Raw genomic sequence first — 21,028 nt, 5'->3', positions numbered from 1 at the left:
ATAAATCCCATTCGATGTTTGTATTTTAAGGGGGTGCATCGATGCACTACTTGTGCATCGATATACTAATGACATTCGATGTTTTTATTTTAAAGGAGTGCATCGATACACCTCATGTGCATCGATACACCTTGAACAATTTCTGGGATTTTACCCTTGATGCATCGGTACACATTGAATGTGCATCGATGCACACAACCCAAAAATTTATTTTAGCACAAAAATCTCTTCATAATCCTCTCAACACTTCATATTTCCCATCTTTTTATCTCCTTAACTTGCATACATCACATTAAACTAATTAATACCCATTCAATACCTCTTATACTTAAAAAATTCAATCCTCCACATAGATTTCAAGAATCTCCCTTAAATTCCAACATGTTCTAAATCTAATTCTAACACTTTGTATGTCTTAATTAAGTCGATAACAAGTCAAATTCAACCTCCGATTCCAAATATAAACTCTTTTTCAAAATTCCATTCAAGTACTCCTAATCTTTAATTATTCCTACACTCTTTATCTTGTTGTTTTAAAGTAAATTAAGCTTTCCTTAAGCTTAATTAACATCTAAGGAGCAAAACCAAACTTAAATTTCAGCAAATAATTAGCTTATGAAAAATCTCACCTTTGCTATAAGTCTTCACGTTTGGGAGAAAAGAAGAGAAGAAGAGAACTCTGGAACCTTGGTTTTTCTTTCTTCTCTTCCATGTGGAGCTAATATATATAAATCCCTTCCTTAATTATTTTCCTTGCAAAAGACCATTCTATCCTTCTATTCTTTCTTTTTTTATAATTTGATCCTACACAACATTTCATATAAGTCCTTGCACTAATCAATTATTATACTTTAAATCACCAAATTCTAAAACTTTACAATTTAGTTTCTAACCCGAAATTGAGGATGTTACAAGTTAGACACTTAATAAAGAATGAAGTGCTCTCTTTAGAGTATGTGAAGTCGGAAAGGAACCTAGCAGATCCACTTACCAAAGGGTTAAGTAGGAAGCTGGTCCTAGATTTGTCGAGGGGGATGGGTCTAAAGCCCATTAGTTGAGGAATTCATGGTGGATACCCAACTTAGTTATCTAAGTTCCATGTGGTCAAGCGAAACCATGGAAATACTCATAGTGCACATTCCTACTGCCTATCCCTATGATGAATAATGTGCATGCCCAGGATGAGCTTAATTGCTCTTAATAAATTCATAGCCCAGGCTTTGGGTGGTCTTAGTCAGAAAGACTTGGTGAATTTATCAATTTTTTGGCTAAATATCTATTTTTAATACGTTCATAACCCAGAGTTAAGTGGGTAGTTCTAATCGCGAAGGACTATATGAACTTACCGCTTGAGAGGGTGAGTTTTATTAAACTCTTAATGAATTCAAACCCAAGAGTTTGGGAGTTCCTAGTGAGAAGGACATATTGAATGGGAGTTCCTAGTGAAAAGGACATATTGAATTCACCGAATTATGAGGTTGAATATTTATTCTTAATGATTTCTTATCCCAGAGTTTGGGTGGTTCATTTTTAATGAACTTGAAGAAAGTCATCATACCCTTTGTGAGGTTGAGCTATTATAAAAGCTCTTAATTATTTCATAGCTCAATTTGAGTGGTTTATTTTGAGATAAACTTGATGAAATAACCTACGTAAGTGAGAAGGATTAGCCACCTTCTATGAAAAATGTTGGGCCGTTTTTCTAGTACACTTATTAGAATCATGAGGAAAGAGGACTAAACATATATACGCTTTTGTATATATTCTTTGTAGACACATCGAGGACTTTGGTGGATGAAGGGGTTAGTTGTGTTATGAGTTTACCCTAATCTTAGAAAGTTCAAGACTAGTTTCACTAGTGCTTAAGCAACTAATCTCGCTATTGCTCTTCTCATGTTTTAACTTCATTACTCTCATTTTTACGAAGGAATTATTTCGCGTTAGTGGGGGAAAGTTGATAATGCTCACTAGAATATTGGAAAATGCTCAAATTAGGTTTTTATACTTGAATATTGGAAAAATGCTCAAATTAGGAATTTCTACTTGGAAAAATGCTCAAATTAGGTTTTTCCACTAGCATTGGAAATATGCTCAAATTAGGTTTTTCCACTAGTATTGGAAATGATGATTTTGCCCTCATTATTTAGCCTATAAATAGTGAGCAATTTCATTCATTTTGATATATCCCAAGCAAACATTTGCTTTGAAACATTCTTCTCTTTTGAGTGTTGTTTGAGTTGAGACAAGAGAAATACCACCAAGTTCACTCCAATTTTCGGGTGTACGAATTCTTGGACAGCCGTGTTAACCTCGGGGGAACAGTCCACCTATTGCAGTGATTATACACATCGGGGCGAATTCGTTTCTAAGGCAGTGGTTTTACCACGACACGGTTTATGAATCTGTTTTTTTTAAATTACTATTTATCTTTCCTGTCAGTGCTAGCGGTGTTATTTTGCAGTCCATATTTCCATCAAATGACACTTATCAGATTCAAGAGATTACTTGTTTCAAACCATGTAAATATGATTTTTCTGATTGTTACCCTCCTTGAGTGCCACTAAGCCAGAGAGGCACCAAAAAAGTGATTTTGCAGGGTCTTGAAATATTAGTGTTTGTTTAAATTGAGCTTTTGGTCGTACGACCTTATACTCTTTATTTATTTATTTTTTAACTAAGGATCAAGTAAAGTTATTTACCAAAAAAAGTTATTAGTTTAATTATTAGTTTTGGCATTTTGCATTTAAGTAAATAGATATTCAATTCTGAGTTTCCTTACAATTTTTGCATAATTTGTTGTAGATTGCTGAGGTTGTAAGTAGCATGAAAGATCTAATAGATTTTTGTCGAGAACACAAGGTTGGGCCAATTGGTAAGTTGTGCATTTGCCTTGCTGACCTATGTCGTTTTGATAGTTTTATTTTGTTCATCACATCAAATGGTCACAATCATGGAATTGTATTTAACATGCAACTGCTTTTATTTCTAACTATAATGCGGCATGCTTTCTTCTTTTATTAATGTCTAGAGAATAGTAATTCCATGCTTTTATTTTGAACTGTTTCTCATGTAGCATGAGATGATCTTCAGATGCCTCATGCTAGCGTTTCATTTTTGTTTTGGTACCTGTTGAAAAATAATGATAATTTGATTCTAGCCTTCTGTTTGCTTAATAACCATATTTGCAGATGGCTTGAAAAACTATCCTCTACATGCCAGTGCAGCCAAGCTCCAAATGCAAAAATTGCAGGAAATGGAGCAGTTAGCGAACGCTCAGGGTCTGCCAACTGACAGGAATACCCTCAATAAGCTAATGGCACTTCCTAGGATAAGCAACCCAATGGATAGCAGCCAGCAGCAGATGGTTGGTCGAGGAACTTTAAGCGGTTCAGCACAAGCTGCTATGGCACTTTCTAACTACCAGAATATGCTCAGTAGGCAGAACTCGATGCATTCAAACCCCAACTCAATCAGGAAGCCTCTTCTTCCTTCAATAATTCTAACCAGAGTCCATCGTCAAATTTCCAAGGACCTGTTACGGTGTTATCAGGATCCATGCAGACCCTGCCTGTTAGTGGCTTATCGAGTCCCCATTTGCCAACTCAACAGCAGCTTACTGTAAGCGATAATAACTTGGTCCAAAAGAACCATCTGTAGCCCTCTCATGGTAACCAGGTTTTACAACAACAAATGATTCAACAGCTTTACCATGAGATGTCTAATAACAATACCGAAGTTCGACAACAGCAACAGCAGTCCCTTAGTTGGCAGAATGGGAATGCCAGTTTGGGAAGAAACTTTGGTAGCATCGGGAAGTGCAGCTGGGCCTGCCCCGAGTCGAAGCAACAGTTTTAAAGGTGCTTCAAACAGTGACTCCTCAGCAGCTGGTGGCAATGCTGGATTCAACCAGAGAGCACATGATTTGCCTGAGTCTCTCCATTTGCAGGATGATATAGTTTTGGATATAGCTCATGAGTTCTTGGATAGCGGGTTCTTTAACATTGAACTTGACGATTATGGCTGGAAGGCATGACTAACATTATGTGGCCCAGTTAAGGGCTCTCCCATTCGGTGAGTATTGGAGCAAATTGTTGTACGGAGCATTGGACATAGGTGCTCTTTCTTCCCATTGTTTTATCTTTCCCGGCCACTTTAATATGGCATTGTTGTGACAACACTTGCTTTGTGCTTTCAGTAGGGATTTAGGTATCAATTTCCTTTTCCCCTTCTCTTTTTTGTTTTCTTTTTGAAGGATTTCCAGTTTTCAAGTCTTGCAAATGTAATCTATTTGGGAACAGATTATGTTTCCTATAATTTGATGTTTGCTTGTTTCACTGCCCATAATTCATTGCAGCATCAGCATCAACTGCCCTTAGAATGAAGTAGTAAGTAGTGCATTCAATATCATTTGTTCCCAACCTCTTGTGCCTCTCTGTATTAAGCTTTCGGTGAAAGTACGAAAACTAGATGAAGATGCACCTTTTTCTGTTACAGGTGATGCCGAGGAAAGCTTACATTTCTCTTTTTTGAGCAAGTAACTTGAAGCACACTTTCCTGTGGAATCGAGCATCTCTGAACTATCCGTTTCTTGTTGCTGAACTCCGCCCAGTAACCCGACTTGCAAGACCGTTTTTCTGACAACTCGTTATTCGAGCTGTTAAATGAAGCAGATGGTGACGCAATTTAGAAATATAATTCTCAGCCTTCCTTTCCATGTAGCCTACTGAATTTCATTTCTCTGACTGAACATCGAATGAAAGCCTAATGCAGCCAGTTGACACGAAGCTCACCCAAGCCATTGGAAATTCCGGTGAAACATGTACTTATGAACTTGTTGTCAGCCAATTTATGACTTGAACTGTCCCGCTGTTTCACTCTGCAACTCCTCAGGTACCCTTAGACGGATTTATAGGGAAGCCATACCAAAAGAAGCTTATATGCAAACACAATTCTATCACTCATAAAAGTTTCACCATAGCAAGTCCGTTTAATTGTCTCTGTTGGATGCATCAATGGCCTCCGATATGTTATCTTTTGTTATGGAAGGGTTAAGCTCTTGAGACAAAAAGGCATACACTATGATTCCTCCTATGGCATTCCAACTCTTATTGCTCGTGCTCTTTAAAATTCTACAGGCTATGTCAAGTAGTTCGCCTCGATGGTGCGGACGACACGAGAGATTTCAGGGAAGGGTATCAGGTCCATGAAATTTTATAAAATCACCACAACCATCCATTTGGGATCCTTTGTAAGCTTCACCAATACTGCATAACGCCAGAAAAACAAAAAGACAGCTTGGGAAACACTTACAAAGATTCAATTACCAAGCACGGGGACAAAAACATCAAATCCACAATTTGTCTACAATTACAAATATTCATCGAGATAAATCACAAAAGAAGATAAGAACAAAACATAGATGAAATACAGCATCCCCAAGAATTATCTTCCAGGGTCGTTAAAGAAAATGAAAGGAACCATACATAGATGAAATACTTCGTAAGCTTACTATAATGCAAGCAATCATGGAAACATAATAGATATTAGATTTAATGATGTAAAAAAACAAACTTTCTGTAAATGCGTGCAGTGAAAGGAGAAGGGGAAGGTACCCTTTCTTTTGTAGAGAGAGAGAGTAAAAGAGGGCATAGATCCTAAGATAAGCTAAAAGGACTAAGAATTCTGAATCCCACTTTTTAATCACCTTTCTTCAAGTAAAGAATTAATGATTCAGAACATAGTGGTTGAATCTTAATTTATTTGACACCTTTTAGAGGCCATAAGTTTAAACTACTCAATTATGGGTTGTCTCCGAATTACAAAACATATAAATGATATGTGTTTCTTACATAGTAGATTTCAATCAAATGAATCAATCATTCAACAAAACTATGCCATATATCTGTTAAATCAAACACAATAATGGAGCCGGACAAAAATTGTGTAGATAAGAACCCCAACGTGACTCTCTTCTTTCTCACTAATGATTCAGCCCAATGTTCTATAATCACAGTCTAACTACTCAAATTTCGAGTCAACATTCGTGTGTTGCCTCAAGCTTCAATAATTATGAATTATATATGTTCATTAGGGTGATACGTATTGGGCCAAAAGTGAAGTAAATGGGAGATTTTTTTTAATAAGGGTGATAAGAAGAATGATCAATAATTTTATTAAACCATTTGTGCTTAACTTGTGCATAATTTTATTGTATTTTACTTGAGTTATTTGGGATAATGACTGAACATGTCATTGTCCCTCTTTTTCATCTTCTTATCCTTTTCTTTCGTACCTTCATCTTCTTCCCTCTTTTTTCCTTTAGCTTGAAGCCTTTTCAAAGGAGATATATTTCTGAATATCATTGCTCCTATCATTTCTGTCAAGGCAAGATTTTTCCTCCTCTTTCCATGAGCTTCTAGATGAATTCAAGAGCTCTAAAAGTGAGAATTTTTGACACTTTTGACAAAAATGATATTTTTGTTTTGTTGGTGTAAGAAATAAAGTTTTTACAATGCATTCTTCATTTTCATTTTATTTCTTTCTTCGTTTTTTCATTCTAAGCTTCAAGATATGGTTTTTGACCCCTCTTTGTCTGTTTGAGTGCACAAGAGGTTGGGAACAAAAGATATTGAATGCACTATTTCATTCTAGGGCAGCTGATGCTAATGATGCAATGAATAATGGGCAGTGAAACATGTAAACATCATATTATAAGAAACAGAATCTGTTCCCAAAGTTTGTTCAATAGATTACACTTGCAAGACTTGAAAACTGGAAATCCTTAAAAAAAAATATAACAAAAAAGAGAAGAGGAAGGAAATTGTTAACTAAATCCCTACTGAAAGCACAAAGCAAGTGTTGTCGCAACAATGCCATATTAAAGAGGTCGAGAAAGATAAAATAATGGGAAGAAATGGCAGCTTTTTAGAATGATATGTACAACGATTTGCCCCGATACTCACCAAATGGGAGAGCCTTTAACTGGGCCACATAATGTTAGTCATGCCTTCCAGCCATAATCGTCGTCAAGTTCACTGTTAAAAAACCCGTTATCCAAAAATTCTTGAGCTATATCTGAAACTATATCATCATGCAAATGAAGACTATGAGGCAAATCAGGTGCTCTCTGGTTGAATCCAGCGTTGCCACCTGCTGCTGAGGAGTCACTGTTTGAAGCACCTTTAAAACTGTTGCTTCGACTCGGGGCAGGCCCAGCTGCACTTCCCGATACATTATGGGTGGCTGCAGCTGGTTGAGCAGTGGTGTTGCTACCATAGTTTCTTCCCGAACTGGCATTCTCATTCTCCCCGCTCAGGGAATGCTGTTGTTGTTGTTGAACTCCGGTATTGTTATTAGACATCTCACGGTACAGCTGTTAAATCATTTGTTGTTGTAAAACCTGGTTACCCTGAAAAGGCTGCGGATGGTTTTTTTGGATTAAGTTATTACCGCTTACTGTAAGCTGTTGCTGCTGTTGAGTTGGTAAATGGGGACTCGATAAGCCACTAATAGGCAGGATCTGCATGGATCCTGATAACACCGTAGCAGGTCCTAGAAAATTTGAAGATGGACTCTGGTTAGAATTATTGAAGGAAGAAGAGGCTTCCTGATTGAGTGAGTTAGGGTTTGAATTCATCGAGTTTCGCCTACTGAGCATATTCTGGTAGTTAGAAAGTGCCAAAGCAGCTTGTGCTGAACCGCTTAAAGTTCCTCGACCATCCATCTGCTGAGTGGTACCCATTGGGTTGTTTATTCCAGGACGAAGTGCCATTAGATTATTGAGGGTATTCTTGTCAGTTGGCAGACCCTGTGCATTCGCTAACTGCTCCATTTCCTACATTTTTTGCATTTGGAGCTTAGCTGCACTGGCATGTCTAGGATAGTTTTTCAAGCCATCTGCAAATATGGTTTTTAAGCAAACAGATGGTTTAGGATCACAGCTATAAAATTTCTCCCATTTCAAATAAAATAAACTGTTGTCCCTAACCAATAGGTAGATGATGCAAATGAAACATTTTGACTAACATCAATAGTAATTTATAAAATAAATAAATAGTGACATGCTACGTGTACATTGGCCAATATCTGCATGTTATCATTTTGACTAACACCAACCCATAAAACTGGTATAATTAAGGAGCCAAATTTTCATATTAACCCAAAACAAAAATGAAACACTAGCATGAGGCAGCTGAATATCATCTCATGCTACATGAGTAAGAATTAAAAGCATGGAATTATTTTTTTGATAGGAATAGCGGAAGGAGGAAAATAGTGCCTTAATATATTAATAACCCATAATTACATAAGATTACCAACCATTACATAAAATTACCTAACATAGAAACATAACCAAAATAAAACACCATAACCACTACTCAAAACAACAAACTCCTCTCTCTAACCAATTCCTGACTTAGCTAGACAATCAGCTTCCACATTAATACATCTACTGATATGCTTAATAATAATATTAGACTGCACAACTGTCTTCTGAATTTCTGAGATCAAATCAACAAGGTGAACCGGACAAATTTTCGGGCTGTTGATCCACTTCACAGCAAGGAACGAGTCACTTTCCAAAATCAGAATACCTTTATCCCTCCAAACTGACTCAAAAAACACTGCTAACCCCACTTTAATAGCAAAAATCTCAGCAAGAATAGGAGAACAAGGTCCTAAAAAAGCATGGAATTATTATTTTCTAGACATTAATAAAAGAAGAAAGCATGCCACATTATAGATAGAATTGAAAGCAGTTGCCTGTTAAATACAATTCCACGATTGTGACCTCTTGATTTGATGAACAAAATAAAACAATCAAAATGTCAGAGGTCAGTAAGGAAAATGCACAACTTACCAATTGGCCCAACCTTGTGTTCTCGACAAAAATCTATTAGATCTTTCATGCTACTTACAACCTCAGCAATCTATAACAAATTATGCAAAAATTGTAAGGGAACTCAAAATTGAGTATCTATTTACTGCAGGTTAAATGCAAAAGGCTAAAATTGTACCTACAAACACCCGACATATATTTTCAAAAACCCCAAGTCATTCAGCGACTGTAACTCCAAACTCTTCACAAGCTGCCGTCCAGCTGTCAGGACCCTAAGAGAAAGCAGCCATGTAATCATGTTGAATCAGCAAAGTTCTAATGAGTAATAAACATGTAATAGCTAAACTACTCACTTTTTTTTTGTAAATAACAACTCACTTAATCCTTAGTTAAAAAATAAATAAATAAAAAGTATAAGGTCCTACAACCAAAAGCTCAACTAAAACAAACAGCAATATTTCAAGACCCTGCAAAATCACTTTTCTGGTGCCTCTGGCTTACTGCACTCAAGGAGAGTAACAATCAGAAAAACCATATTTCCTTAGTTTCTGAAGCAAGTAATCTCTTGAAATCTTAAGGGCTCTGACAAAAGTAATCTGTTAAGTGATATTAGTTCAATTAACTCACATATTGCTGTTTGTTTTCAAGTCCTGCTGAGAAACCCCCTCAGATCCGATGAGAGAGAGAGAGCAAAACGTAGAGAGGAAGAGTCTCAAAGGAAAGTCAGTCTCCGATGAGAACTGGACGGTGTTCATCGACAATCTTAGTAGGAGGGTGTCTCATCATTCATTAAGGGATATTTTCATAGTACATGGTTTTATTGAGAGAGTTTTCATTCCCAAAGTCACTAGGAACCCAAAATACAAATTTTCAACGTTTGCTTTTGTTCAGTTTAGAAGTGAGGATGGTTTGAAGAGGGCAGTCGAGGTCTTAAATGGTGTTCTGATAGATGGGAGGAAGATTTCAGTTGGTCCTGCAAGATATAAGGGAGCTTCTTCCTGGTCTGAGGGAAGGAAGGTTGCTACTATGAAGGTCCTCAGTCAGAACATTGTTGGAACATCCAATTCCAATCAGACGAAAGCTTTAAACAATTGTTTTAGGGATACTAGGTCTTATAAAGAGGTTTTGTTGTTAAACAGAAGTGCAATGGGAAATAAGACGATTTCATCCGATGATATTCATAGGGGGAAAGTCAAGAAAAATACTTTGGAAATGCATATTCCTTCTGAAAGTTTCAATTGGGTTAAAAGATCATTAACGGGGATTATGAAGCACTCATTGTAGATTGAGTCAGTCAAGAATGTGCTATTTAAGGAGGTTTTCGAAGTCCAAATTATTAGATGGGGACATGTGTGGAATTCTTGTGTGATTGTCTTTAATTCATCGGAAGAGATGAAGGATACTTGGCTGAAGAGGAAAGAAGAACTAGAGTTATGGTTTGATCGATTAGCCCCTTTGTTGAATGATGATAGTGTCTCAATGGCCTTTTGTTTGGTGGAACTAGTGGGGGTCCCTCTGTTATGTTGGAATGATCAGTTCTTCAAACAAATAGCATGAAGATGGGGGATAGTTGTTGACATTCACGAAGCCACTAGGAAAAAAGAAGACCTCACAACGGCGAAAATTTTATTAAGGGTGGCAAGTTGTTTTGATGTTCCGGAGGTGATCTCTCTGGGTTCCTATGGAAGATCATTTAAAGTGTGCATCAAGGTGGGATCGGCGTGCCAGTCTTCAAGTTCTTTTTTTGGCAACTCTCCGGTGGAAGTTCACGGTGAGGGACATTGTGGAGAGAAGGTCATTGTAGAGGAAGAATTCAAATTGATATCAAAAAGTGGGAATGATATAGATGGTTCAGCAGAAGATTTTCGGCAAAAAGTTGACAGCTGGTTTGACAATAGAGGATTTTCTGGTTCTGGGGTAGTTAGTGGGGAAAAACAGCTCGGTAGACTTTCTATAGATAGGAATGGCATTAATGGTGGACTATCAGAAAGTCAGAGTATTGGGAGTATAAAAGTTGGTGACTATGTAGGCTTAGGAATTAGAAAGTTAAAATGTTAACTCTGGAAATTTGAATGAAGAAGAGGGAAATGAGTCAGATTCAGAGAAGTGTCTTCAGGCTGAAGTTAGACAAGTTGGGCAGCAGTTAATGTTGTTAGAGCCAAGTATAAATATGGCAGAAAGCTTCTCAAGGGGGAGATCGCGGTACAGAAATAAAAGATTGATGTCTTCAAAAAGTGTCTCATTAGAGAGAAGGAAAACAAGAAGCTATAAGAGGTTTTATTCAAGGTCGACGAATAGGAAATTCTGGCATGGAAATGTTCAGAATGTTACTCCTGAAAGAGAGGAGGATTGGACAAATAAGGAGGAGAATTTTCAGCCCTCAAAAGATGTTCAACAGATAGTGAAAGTGGAGGTTGCAAGAGAGTTTTCAGAAGGCGATAGATCTAGATTCATTTCCGGCTCGGACTTTAGAAGAGCTAAAAGATGCTTGTTAAGGGAAGCTTATGAACAGGTATCAATCTCAACAGTTTCTACTTCAGATTTTTCGATTTTAGTGGAGGAAGCCTTAGCAACTTGGGAAATCAGCAAGTTATTGGGGGTGTCCTTCAAGCAAGGGAAGGAGGCTTTTCTGGATAAGATTATCAGCTTGGAGAAAGCTTTGAATAAGGTTAATCAAGGTAAGCTTGATGGGGATGTAGATTGTGGACTAATTATTGATGAAGATTAATTTTATCATTGCTTCATGGAATGTGAGAGGATTGAGGAGGAAAGAAAAACAGAGGGCTATTCAGAGGTTAATTGATAAAAATCACCCACAGTTTCTTTGGCTGCAAGAAACGAAAATGGAGAAGATTCCTAGATCTATGCTTAGAAGAAAGGGATTTAGTTATTTTAATGGAGTCCTTGAATCTCCATCGGTTGGCTCATCAGGAGGTTTAATGAGTTGTTGGGATGATAAAGTTTTCGAATTAGAAAATTAGTCTATCTACAGAAGATTCATTGTCTTATCCGGAAAATTTCGTGTCAATAATTTCAGTTGTATTTTCATCAATGTTTATGGCCCTTCAGTGAGGAGGAGAAAAATAGTTTTTTTTGAAGAGTTGAGCATGTTCATAAGTGGTCAGAGGGCTCCTATTTGTATAGGGGGGACTTTAATGTTTATTTGCATGATGGAGAGAAGATCGGAAGAACTCAGAACAGGAATTCAATGAGGATATTCAATCTTTTTATGCTGCAAACAGGCTTAATTGATTTACCTTTAAATGGAGGAAGGTTTACTTGGTGCAATAACCAAGATACCCCTACACATGTTAGATTGGACTGATTTTTGGTTGATGGCCAATTTCTTGGTGCATTTCCTGATTTGGTGCAAACCTTACTGCCTAGATCTCTTTCAGACCATAATGCTATTCTGCTGGAGAATGGAGGTGTCAATTGGGGTAAAAAGCCTTTTAAACTTTTTAACTATCTCATGGAAGAAGTTGGGTTTGAGGATTTGGTCAGATCTTCTATTCAAGAAAGGAAGAATCAACAGAGGAAGGCTGGAATTTATAGTATATTGAGAAATACAAAAACTGATATCAAGAATTGGGCGGGCCGTAGGGACCAATTTCCTGGGGCTAGTATCTTAGCCTTAGAATCGAGGATCCACAGTCTAGAATTGGATATTCAAAAGTCGCAGGATGGTGTTAACAATGGAATGACAACATAGTTAGTTTCAGCAAGAACAGAATTGTGGAGACTATATAAAATAGAGGAGCAAATATGGTTCCAAAAGTTCAGATCAAAATGGATAGAAGATGGAGATAGAAATACAAGATTTTTTCATAATTGTGCTTTGATTAGGAAGAGGAGGAATGCTTTGAATGCCTTGAATATTGGAGGTAATGTTATTCAAGAACCTTATGTCATTAAGACCACTATTAGGGACCACTTCTTTAAGATTTTCAACGAGCATTCCACTTTAGAGGCGGAAGAGATCAGGTTGATTTTTCCTAGCATTTCAATTGAGCAGAATCTAAGTTTAGAGAAGGAATTTTCAGAGGAGGAAATCTGGGAGACTTTACAATCTTGTGATAGTAATAAAGCACCGGGACCGGATGGTTTAAATATGGGCTTCTTCAAAAGATTTTGGAAGGTCCTCAAGGTTGATATTATGAAATTTTTTCATGATTTTTATTTGGGGAAATAATGGGAACATGGGATTAATCATACCTTTATCACTCTCATTCCAAAGGTCTCTAACATTGGTGGTCTAGATGACTTTAGGCCAATTAGCCTAGTTGGTGGGTTGTATAAGATCATTTCTAAGTGTTTGTCGAGGAGGTTGAGGGGTTGCATTTCAGACATCATTAGTCCAACTCAGTTTGCCTTCATACCGGGTAGACATATTCTGGACTGTTCTTTAATTGCTAATGAAGGAGTGGATTATTGGAGAAAAAATGGACTCAAGGGCTGTGTATTCAAGGTTGATTTCAAGAAAGCTTACGACTCTGTTGAGTGGTCTATTTTATTTAAATTAATGGAGAAAATGGGATTCGGGTCCAGATGGAGGGGCTGGATTGAGCAGTGTGTAACCACAACTTCTGTTTCAGTTCTTGTAAATGGAGTTCATTATGAAGAATTCCCAATGGCTAATGGGCTACTTCTATTGGATGTTCAATTGGGAGACCTTCTGAATATCTAGGACTTCCCCTAGGTGCTACTAGAAATTCTGCAGCTATTTGGGAACCTGTTATTAATAATTTTTTTAACAAGTTATCCGGGTGGAAAGCATCATCTCTCTCTTTAGCAGGGAGGCTAGTGTTAATTAAGGCGGTTCTATGTTCGCTTCCTACATATTATCTTTCCATATTTAAAATTCCAGCTTCTTTTCTTAAAACCCTTAACTCTATTATGTCTAATTTCCTATGGGGAGGGGGAAATGGCATTAGAAAAATTCACTAGGTTAGCTGGTCCAATGTTAGTAAGCCGAAGAGTGAAGGGGGCTTAGGAGTTCTTAATCTTAACCCGATGAATAGAGCGCTTTTGGGGAAATGGACTTGGAGGTTTGCAAATGATAGGGACTCGGTTTGGAGGGAAGTTGTTTGTGCCAAATATAGACTCGATTCTTCAGTTTTAACTCTGGACAGCTTCTACCTAAGGTATCCTAGATTTGGAGATCACTGCTAAATAATTATTTTAAAGAAGATTTCTTTGGCACTAAGTTTAGAAGCATGAGTAGTGTTCATGTTGGTGATGGTAAAAATATTCGGTTTTGGCAAGATATTTGGGCTATGGATCATCCACTTTATGTCATTTTTTCGAGACTATTTTCTATTTCCTTAAATTAGTTTGGGAAATTATCTGAATTTGGGGAGTATATCTCTTCCGTTTGGACTTGGGATGTCAAGTTCAGAAGAAATCTTCATGACTGGGAACTTGAACAATGGTCTAACTTGTTGGCTATCATTACAGAATTTTCACTCTCTTCGGAATTTCCTGATCGTGTGATCTGGAAAGGTACTGGGGATGGGGTTTTTACTGTTAGATCAGCTGTAAATCTAGGTTCATTGGAGACTTTGGGATCGGAGGAGGTCTTTTTCTGGAAAAAAATCATTTGGAGAGGTCTACTACCTCCAAGAGTAGAGTGTTTTCTTTGGCAGATCGCTCATGGGAATCTGGCTGTTAGGACTGAACTTGTCAAAAGAGGTGTTCAAGGAATTGAAGATATATTGTGTCCCCTATGCAAGATGTCGGATGAGTCTCCCTCTCATTTGTTTTTCTCTTGTTCGATGGTGTGGTCCCTTTGGAATAAGTTTTTAAGGTTTTGGAGGATTTGTTTTGTGTTACCAGCGGATGCTAAAAGCTTTTTTCTAGCTTGGGATGGTTTAAAGTCTAACTCTTTGATTTGGCCTTTTATTCCAGGGGTCGTTCTGTGGACCACTTGGAAAATGAGGAATTTCGTGGTGTTTGAAGGGGGGAAGTTTGATAAGGCAGAATTATTCTTTTTAGCAAGGTTTAGGCTAGCTTCTTGGTTCTCAGCAAAGTATAAAGATGCGTCTATTCCTAAGGACTCACTCATTTCCGATCCTTCTCTTGGGGACTTTTTTCTCTTTGCTCTACTCAGATTTCTCCTACTTTACTTTGGTCTCCTCCTCCTTTGGGTTTTGTTAAATTAAACGTTGATGCTGCCACTACAAGGGATTGGAAGAAAAACGGGTTAGGAGGAGTTCTAAAAGATTCCTCAGGTTCTACTATAGGCTATTTCAAGGAAACTGTCGGTCCGGGACCTCCTACGTTGATGGAGTTAAAGGCTATTCTTATGGGGTTGTCTTTCTTTGCAAACTATCGACAGAGGATCAAGGACCGTCTGATTATAGAGAGTGATAGTAAGGTGGCTGTGGATTGGATTAAGGGGGATGAATTATGTCATGTTGTATATGCCTTCTTGATTAAAGATATTGCTCATAGGCTTAATGCCTTGGAAGGTGTTGTTAGGTGGGTTAGTAGGACAGCCAATTTAGAGGCTGATGCCTTAGTTAAAGAAGGCATAAGCTGAGTCAGTAAAGTTGTTGATGGCTGTTTAGGGTGGTGTCTGGATTTATGTGTTTTGTAAGGGGATTACTAGTGTTGTTTTCGTTGATTTTGTGTCTTTAGTTAGGGTGTTTTATGGGTGTTTTCAGCTTATTTGGTTCTGTTGGGGTGGTTTTGTCGGTTGTATTGTTGGTTGTATCTTATGTTTTTATTGTTCAATAAAAACCTAAGGTACTCTTTTCCTCCTTCCGCTGATTAAGGAGCTTCTCTACAAGCTCTATTAATCAAGAAGGGGGTTTTTAATGAGGCCTGGAATTCTTATCAAAAAAAAAAGATCCACCTTCAGAAATTGTGCTCTGGCACTTCTGTGCTACCTGAAGTAACTGGTTTACCTACATGATTTACAGAAGTCAAGTTATATCAGGCGTCCTTAAAGAACTTAAAACAAAGAGCATATGACCTTATATGATTTAGGAAGTTTCATTTTTTTAAGATAGAATTGGTAAGAGACGTCGTTTTAATCCTGTGTGACATTAGGTCTTGGGTTCGATCAGTGGCAACCATTTCCCCTTACATATACATATATATATATATAAAGAATAAAATGAAAGCAGTAAAAATTGTTTTAATCAGGGATGACATTAGGTCACGGGTTATCGTCATCTAGATAACATTATTTTGGGCTTCCTTGTTATGATCCCTAATACTATCAACACATTCAGAGCAAAATTTACAGCTTCTGGGATGTAAAGGGAATAAAATAGAGTAGAGCAGAAAGAAGTGAAGGGATTAACCTACCATGTTTGAATTCTGTTATCCCTAACCTGTATATGGTAAAAATCCTCATTTTAGAAGTTATCTCAATTGAAAGGGCTTGTATAAGAGTACCGGCAATCCTTTCCCAACTCAAACTGATTTTAGTAATGGTTTATATGCAATGTAATAGCACATAAACTCTCAAATTTTCTCTAATATACTTTTCTCATCTTTCACCTTATTTACTCCAAAGTCCTTTACCTTCAGGCTTCAGATCCCAAATACGTTGCAATAAAACTCAAAATACCTTCAGGCTTTGGATCGTGATGGTTTTTGTGGAGTTCCCTTCAGAGGAGGTTGTTTTCTTTTAATGGTTGCAGTTGTTGTGTTTATATTATGTTATGTCATTAAGTTTTGGGTTGTTTTTCTTTTGCTGGAAGTATATCTTAGGTATAGGGTGATTGTCTTTGGGTTTTTGTGGTTGAGATGGCGAGAGATTTAGGTGGTTCTGATTTTTTGTAATGGTGTATATCCCCGTTTAAGGGTTTTACGTGTTTTTAAATGTACTAGGTGTTTTATTTAATGAAATATGAAGTACTCTTTTCTTCCTTCCAATGTTCGTTAACATACCTGTTAGTATGTGGACGAATACGAAGGGAGTTTTTAATGAGACCTCCAACTTATATAAAAAAAAATTACAATTGAATCTTTCAAGTTCCATCCCCTAGGGCTTCCTCTCTCAATTTCCTTTGTTCATCCCAAAGTGTAGGGCTTCCTCCCTCGATTTCCTTTGTTCATCCCAAAGTGTTTCTGTCTATTCAATCTCTTTCCCTTACATGTTCTACTCAATTTGGTATCTGTGCTATGCAAATCTAAATAAAGAAAACAAGGCAGGACTAAAATAACACCACTTACGGTTTATTTGAGTAAATATGTCCGCCATTGCAAGTGGCTTTCAGTTGTCCTACTCGTACGATTTCTCATCTTTCATTAAAAACGAAAATACAATTGTATGTACAATTATACATGATACAACCATAATTAAAGAAATAACATCATAACTCTTACAAAATGCAAGAGAAATAGCAAAGGAGTGATTGTATTTGCAGAAGAATCATCAACAGGAAGTTATAGCTAATAAGGTGCAACTAAACGGTGTGGAAAAAGTTCTTCATGTCTACGTGCACAAAAATCCCAAGATAATATCTGCAAAAGGGAAGTGACAATAGGTTATTCCCTAAATAGAAGAAATAAAAACTGCAAAATGTGAATAAGCTTTTGTTAACCTTTAAGTCCTGAGTGAATATGATGCGAAGCTGCCCCTCACGAACAACACGAAGCTGCTCATATACACTCTCCTGGACTGCTTTTCCATACTCCAACATCATTATTCCAGAAGGAAATCTAGACTCACGAGGCAAGTCCAAAAACAGAAGCTCATCAACCACTCCACTACCAAATTTGATTTCATTAAGTCTGGGGAGTACTTCAAAAGTTGCTTCTGTAAACATGAGACCATTTACTTAAGTTAAAATTAAGTGGTCAGATGCCAAGTAGAAAAAGTGATTATAAGTGACTTCTGAAGTGCAAAATCTAGATTCAAGCCGAAAGCATGGAGCCTATGTTCTCTAAATAGTGAGACCAAACAAGAATAAACAATGCAGTCCATACATCCAGAGATATTATGAGCTGATACATATTAAATTCAAGCCATTCGAATATAATATATTGTTTAACTGAGAAAACAATAAATGATAAGACCTTATTTGAGGAAAGTTTTAAGCTGGCAAAAGAATATCAGGAAATCTATAACCCTAAAAATTAAAGAAATTCCATTTCTCTCTTACATCCAATATGTCAATGTAAGGAGAGAAAAGAAGGATATTTTATAATCATCGAAGTGTGACAGATAAAAATGAAAATCAATGAAAAGAAAGCAATGAATTTAATGCAGATAGCATCCTATAACAAACATTAAATCAGGACCATCTTTTTTTTCCCGTACCATGCTTTTAAAATGTAACCTAGCAAATAAACTAAAATTAAAATTTTCTACAACAAAGCAGAAGGTCAGAAATCTCTTACCAAACCCCCTTCCAGATTTAGACCCACAAATATCACAATGCCAGGCATCCTGAAATTTACATAAAGAAAATCAGAATTCTACTGATATAAGACGGGCAAAAAATCAAGAACCCAACTTATGGATAGTATTATTCATGCATAAGAATGCATACAGGATACCAAATCAGTGCAAATAATTCAATAAAAAGTCCTACACTTCATGATAGAAAGATAATTTTCATATGTTACAAACTAGAGGAAAGAAGTATAAAGACTAACCATAGCTGCTTGAGGGAAAACACCAAGTGCATGAATCCCAACATTTTCATACATTGATAAACACCATCTTTTCTTTGCACAAGGAGAATAGTACTCTGCAACAAATTTCCTCCAGTATGCAAATGTATTATCCTACAAAATCAAGGAGACATAACAGGATTCTCAGCAATTACCAAGTTGAAAATGAGTTGATGTCAATTCTGTAACAAGAGGATTGTTGAGCATTCATAGGAGTATATGGTAGATTTCTACACACAAAGGGGGGGAGATGATAACTCCATGACTGCAGCAAGTTAACTAATCTTACATATTTCCACAAAAAAGGGAATCTTCGAGATCAGTGAAACCATTCATTGAAACCACTTAAAATTCAATATATTTTGTCACCAAAAAGTGGGGGAAAAAACATAAACTCACAGGTGGCCTTTTCCGTTGGTGAAATAGATATTGCATTAGGCGGCGAGCACATACACCACCATCAAAGGGACGCTTCATTCCAGCTACTTGCTGCATGCCCTGTTGTTGCATTTGCTGCCTCAACTGCATTTGTTGTTGCTGCTGCTGCAACTGTGCTCTCTGCAATGGTGGCATTGACTGCAAAATTTGTTGCTGTTGTCTAAGTCTCTGCTGCTGGAACAAAGCTTGAAATTGGGGGTTTCGAGCTTGCAGCTGCATGGAATCCTGTCTTTGCAACAACTGTTGCAACACTTGCTGCTGAAGAATGTCTTCTTGCTTGATGTCTAATCGAGGTTTCTTCTGCACCTGAGATAGATTATTAGGATCTTGCATGAAGGACCCTGGGACTCGTGGACCCATGGGAAGTGAAACCTGTCCAGTTTGAAATGCAGGCAAAGATGTAGCAGTGGAGGCCCCTTGCTGCAGTAGCTGACTGGGCTGCATTTGTTGGACACTTGGATCTTGCTGAGATCCCAGTTGGCCTACAGAAGATCCATCAACTACCGACGAACCTGACATGCTTATATTGTTGGAGGAAAACGACATGGGCGATGCTGGTAAGCGCATATATGACTCAGTATTAAAGCTAGCACTTCTCTGCAAGTGGGGACCTCCTGACAACGCTGAATTTGCATCTGTGACCAAAGAACTTGCCCCAACACTAGGTCCTGAGTTTGCCACACCATTCAACAGTGAACTGTTCATACCACCCGCAGTCAGACCCATATTAGGACGCCCGGTTCCAGGAATTGAATTAGATAAGTTCTCATACGGCGAGCTCAAGCGAGAGTTAACTACAGCCCGGTACTGCCCATCTCCTTGGAAGAAAATTCCAGAACTCGAGGAAGAATGGGTTAACCCGCCAGCCACCCGAGAAGGTTCCATTGGAGGCACTGCCTCCTGCTGGTTGGTGTCTAAATAGCTATCCAGAGCCAGACCTTTATAATAATAAATGCGCCCTCAATGATTTGATGCAGATATCTAAAAATAATATCCGATAGGAAGACCAAATCACAAATTAGAATTCGAATTGCGTGTGCTTCAAGAGAACAAAGTTACAACCTTTTCTAACATTATTCCACTCAGATAAGTTAATAAAGACTAGAAACAAAATTTCGAAGATTTATCAACTCCCAAAAGAAAACCTAATTTTGAAACCAACTCACTAAAGCAATAATGTCTAAATATAATAATCAAAAACCTAAAATCTTTGCACTTTCAGAGCACGTATCAGCTATCAAAACACTCCGCAAAAGAAAAAGAAAAGAAAAACTACTAATCAAAGTTTGCCCCAAAGTGATCGCACGCATACACATATCCCATTGTGTAACTCAAATTAGAAACCCAAAAAAATGAGGGTCCAAACAGGAGCAACAATAAATTGAACTTAATAACAAGACAAACAAGAATCAGAAAACAGCAAGTAATAATCACTTCAAAAAAAAAGAGTAATTTAAAGATCGATTAAAGCAGAAACTAACTAGATAAAGAAAGGTAGGGAAGCTAATAACCTGAAATCTCGAGCTGCAACCGAAAAAAGAAAAATACAAAAACGAAACTTTACTTTTATTTTCAAAAAAAATTTCACTTAATTTATAAAAATGGTAGATATAGAAAGAGATTGATTTCATGGGAGCTGTTTTTATAGCTAGTGGAATTACCGGCAGCGCCGGTAGCTTTACCAACACGTGTCCCCGTATGATAGCCCGGAGAACTCGGTGTGGGATCTCGACAGTGCCGATGTGAGCTAGCGACCGACATGCTAAGATCTAATTCGTGAGTGAGGACGATGCAGCACTTTTTGAGATGGCCCGCTACTATTTGATTTAAAATAATTTTTTGTTTTTATTAAAGTTGGAAACTAAACTCTCAATTTTAATTTATGAAAAATTGTTTCTCATATTTCATTAAAAATTAAAGCTAGAAGATTAGTCCAATTATTTTGATGTGTATTTATGATTAAAGATGGTCTATCTTGTCTGTCTTAGAAATATAATATATTTTTAAAAAAAAATAAAATATATTTTTATTTAATAAAAATATAAATTCATCATAAAATGTGAGATATACGTGATTATGACATTATTAAATTTATTGTTTAACAATATTAAAAATATA

General features: G+C 37.1%; 2 protein-coding genes and 1 long non-coding RNA gene across 4 annotated transcripts in view; all 3 read right to left on the bottom strand.

The window, feature by feature from the left end:
• LOC120118133 overlaps positions 1–8,216 on the bottom strand; it is a 30,406-nt gene extending 22,190 nt beyond the window's left edge. Inside the window, exon 1 of the long non-coding RNA XR_005515718.1 lies at positions 8,110–8,216. This is a non-coding gene — a long non-coding RNA (uncharacterized LOC120118133). The remainder of the gene's footprint in view (positions 1–8,109) is intronic.
• Positions 7,313–9,021, bottom strand: LOC120118119 (probable transcriptional regulator SLK2). Of its 2 annotated transcripts, none has more exons than XM_039138242.1 (2): positions 8,861–9,021; positions 7,313–7,896 (listed from the first exon to the last, which is right to left on the bottom strand). In XM_039138242.1, the coding sequence occupies exon 2, from the start codon at positions 7,829–7,831 to the stop codon at positions 7,376–7,378; it is 456 nt and encodes a 151-aa protein (XP_038994173.1). In that variant the 5' UTR covers positions 7,832–7,896; positions 8,861–9,021; the 3' UTR covers positions 7,313–7,375. The 2 variants fall into 2 exon arrangements, with proteins under 2 accessions (XP_038994173.1, XP_038994181.1); XM_039138250.1 differs by lacking the exon at positions 8,861–9,021 and adding an exon at positions 8,127–8,226 and having other exon boundaries at positions 7,313–7,907.
• Positions 9,022–17,212: 8,191 nt separating this feature from the next.
• LOC120118096 (probable transcriptional regulator SLK2) lies at positions 17,213–20,466 on the bottom strand. Its single transcript, XM_039138228.1, has 6 exons — positions 20,422–20,466; positions 18,872–19,607; positions 18,455–18,586; positions 18,197–18,245; positions 17,398–17,612; positions 17,213–17,317 (listed from the first exon to the last, which is right to left on the bottom strand). The coding sequence occupies exons 2-6, from the start codon at positions 19,475–19,477 to the stop codon at positions 17,246–17,248; spliced, it is 1,074 nt and encodes a 357-aa protein (XP_038994159.1). The 5' UTR covers positions 19,478–19,607; positions 20,422–20,466; the 3' UTR covers positions 17,213–17,245.
• Between the last annotated feature and the right edge of the window lie 562 nt (positions 20,467–21,028).

Source organism: Hibiscus syriacus, unplaced genomic scaffold (assembly GCF_006381635.1).
Source record: "Hibiscus syriacus cultivar Baekdansim isolate YM2019G1 unplaced genomic scaffold, ASM638163v2 tig00000916_pilon, whole genome shotgun sequence".
Classification (NCBI taxonomy): Eukaryota; Viridiplantae; Streptophyta; class Magnoliopsida; order Malvales; family Malvaceae; genus Hibiscus; species Hibiscus syriacus.
Note: the sequence above shows the minus strand (reverse complement) of the source record. Positions and strands in the feature narration are given on the sequence as shown.

Bases quoted from the DNA above. Each gene is read 5' to 3' on its own strand.
- LOC120118096 (XM_039138228.1), bottom strand. From the start codon at position 19,477: ATGCGCTTACCAGCATCGCCCATGTCGTTTTCCTCCAACAATATAAGC. The intron at 18,587-18,871 runs GTGAGTTTATGT...TTGATTTTGTAG, and splicing joins ACCAACGGAAAAGGCCACCT to GATAATACATTTGCATACTG. The intron at 17,318-17,397 runs GTTAACAAAAGC...TCCCTTTTGCAG, and splicing joins TATTCACTCAGGACTTAAAG to ATATTATCTTGGGATTTTTG.
- LOC120118119 (XM_039138242.1), bottom strand. From the start codon at position 7,831: ATGGAGCAGTTAGCGAATGCACAGGGTCTGCCAACTGACAAGAATACC.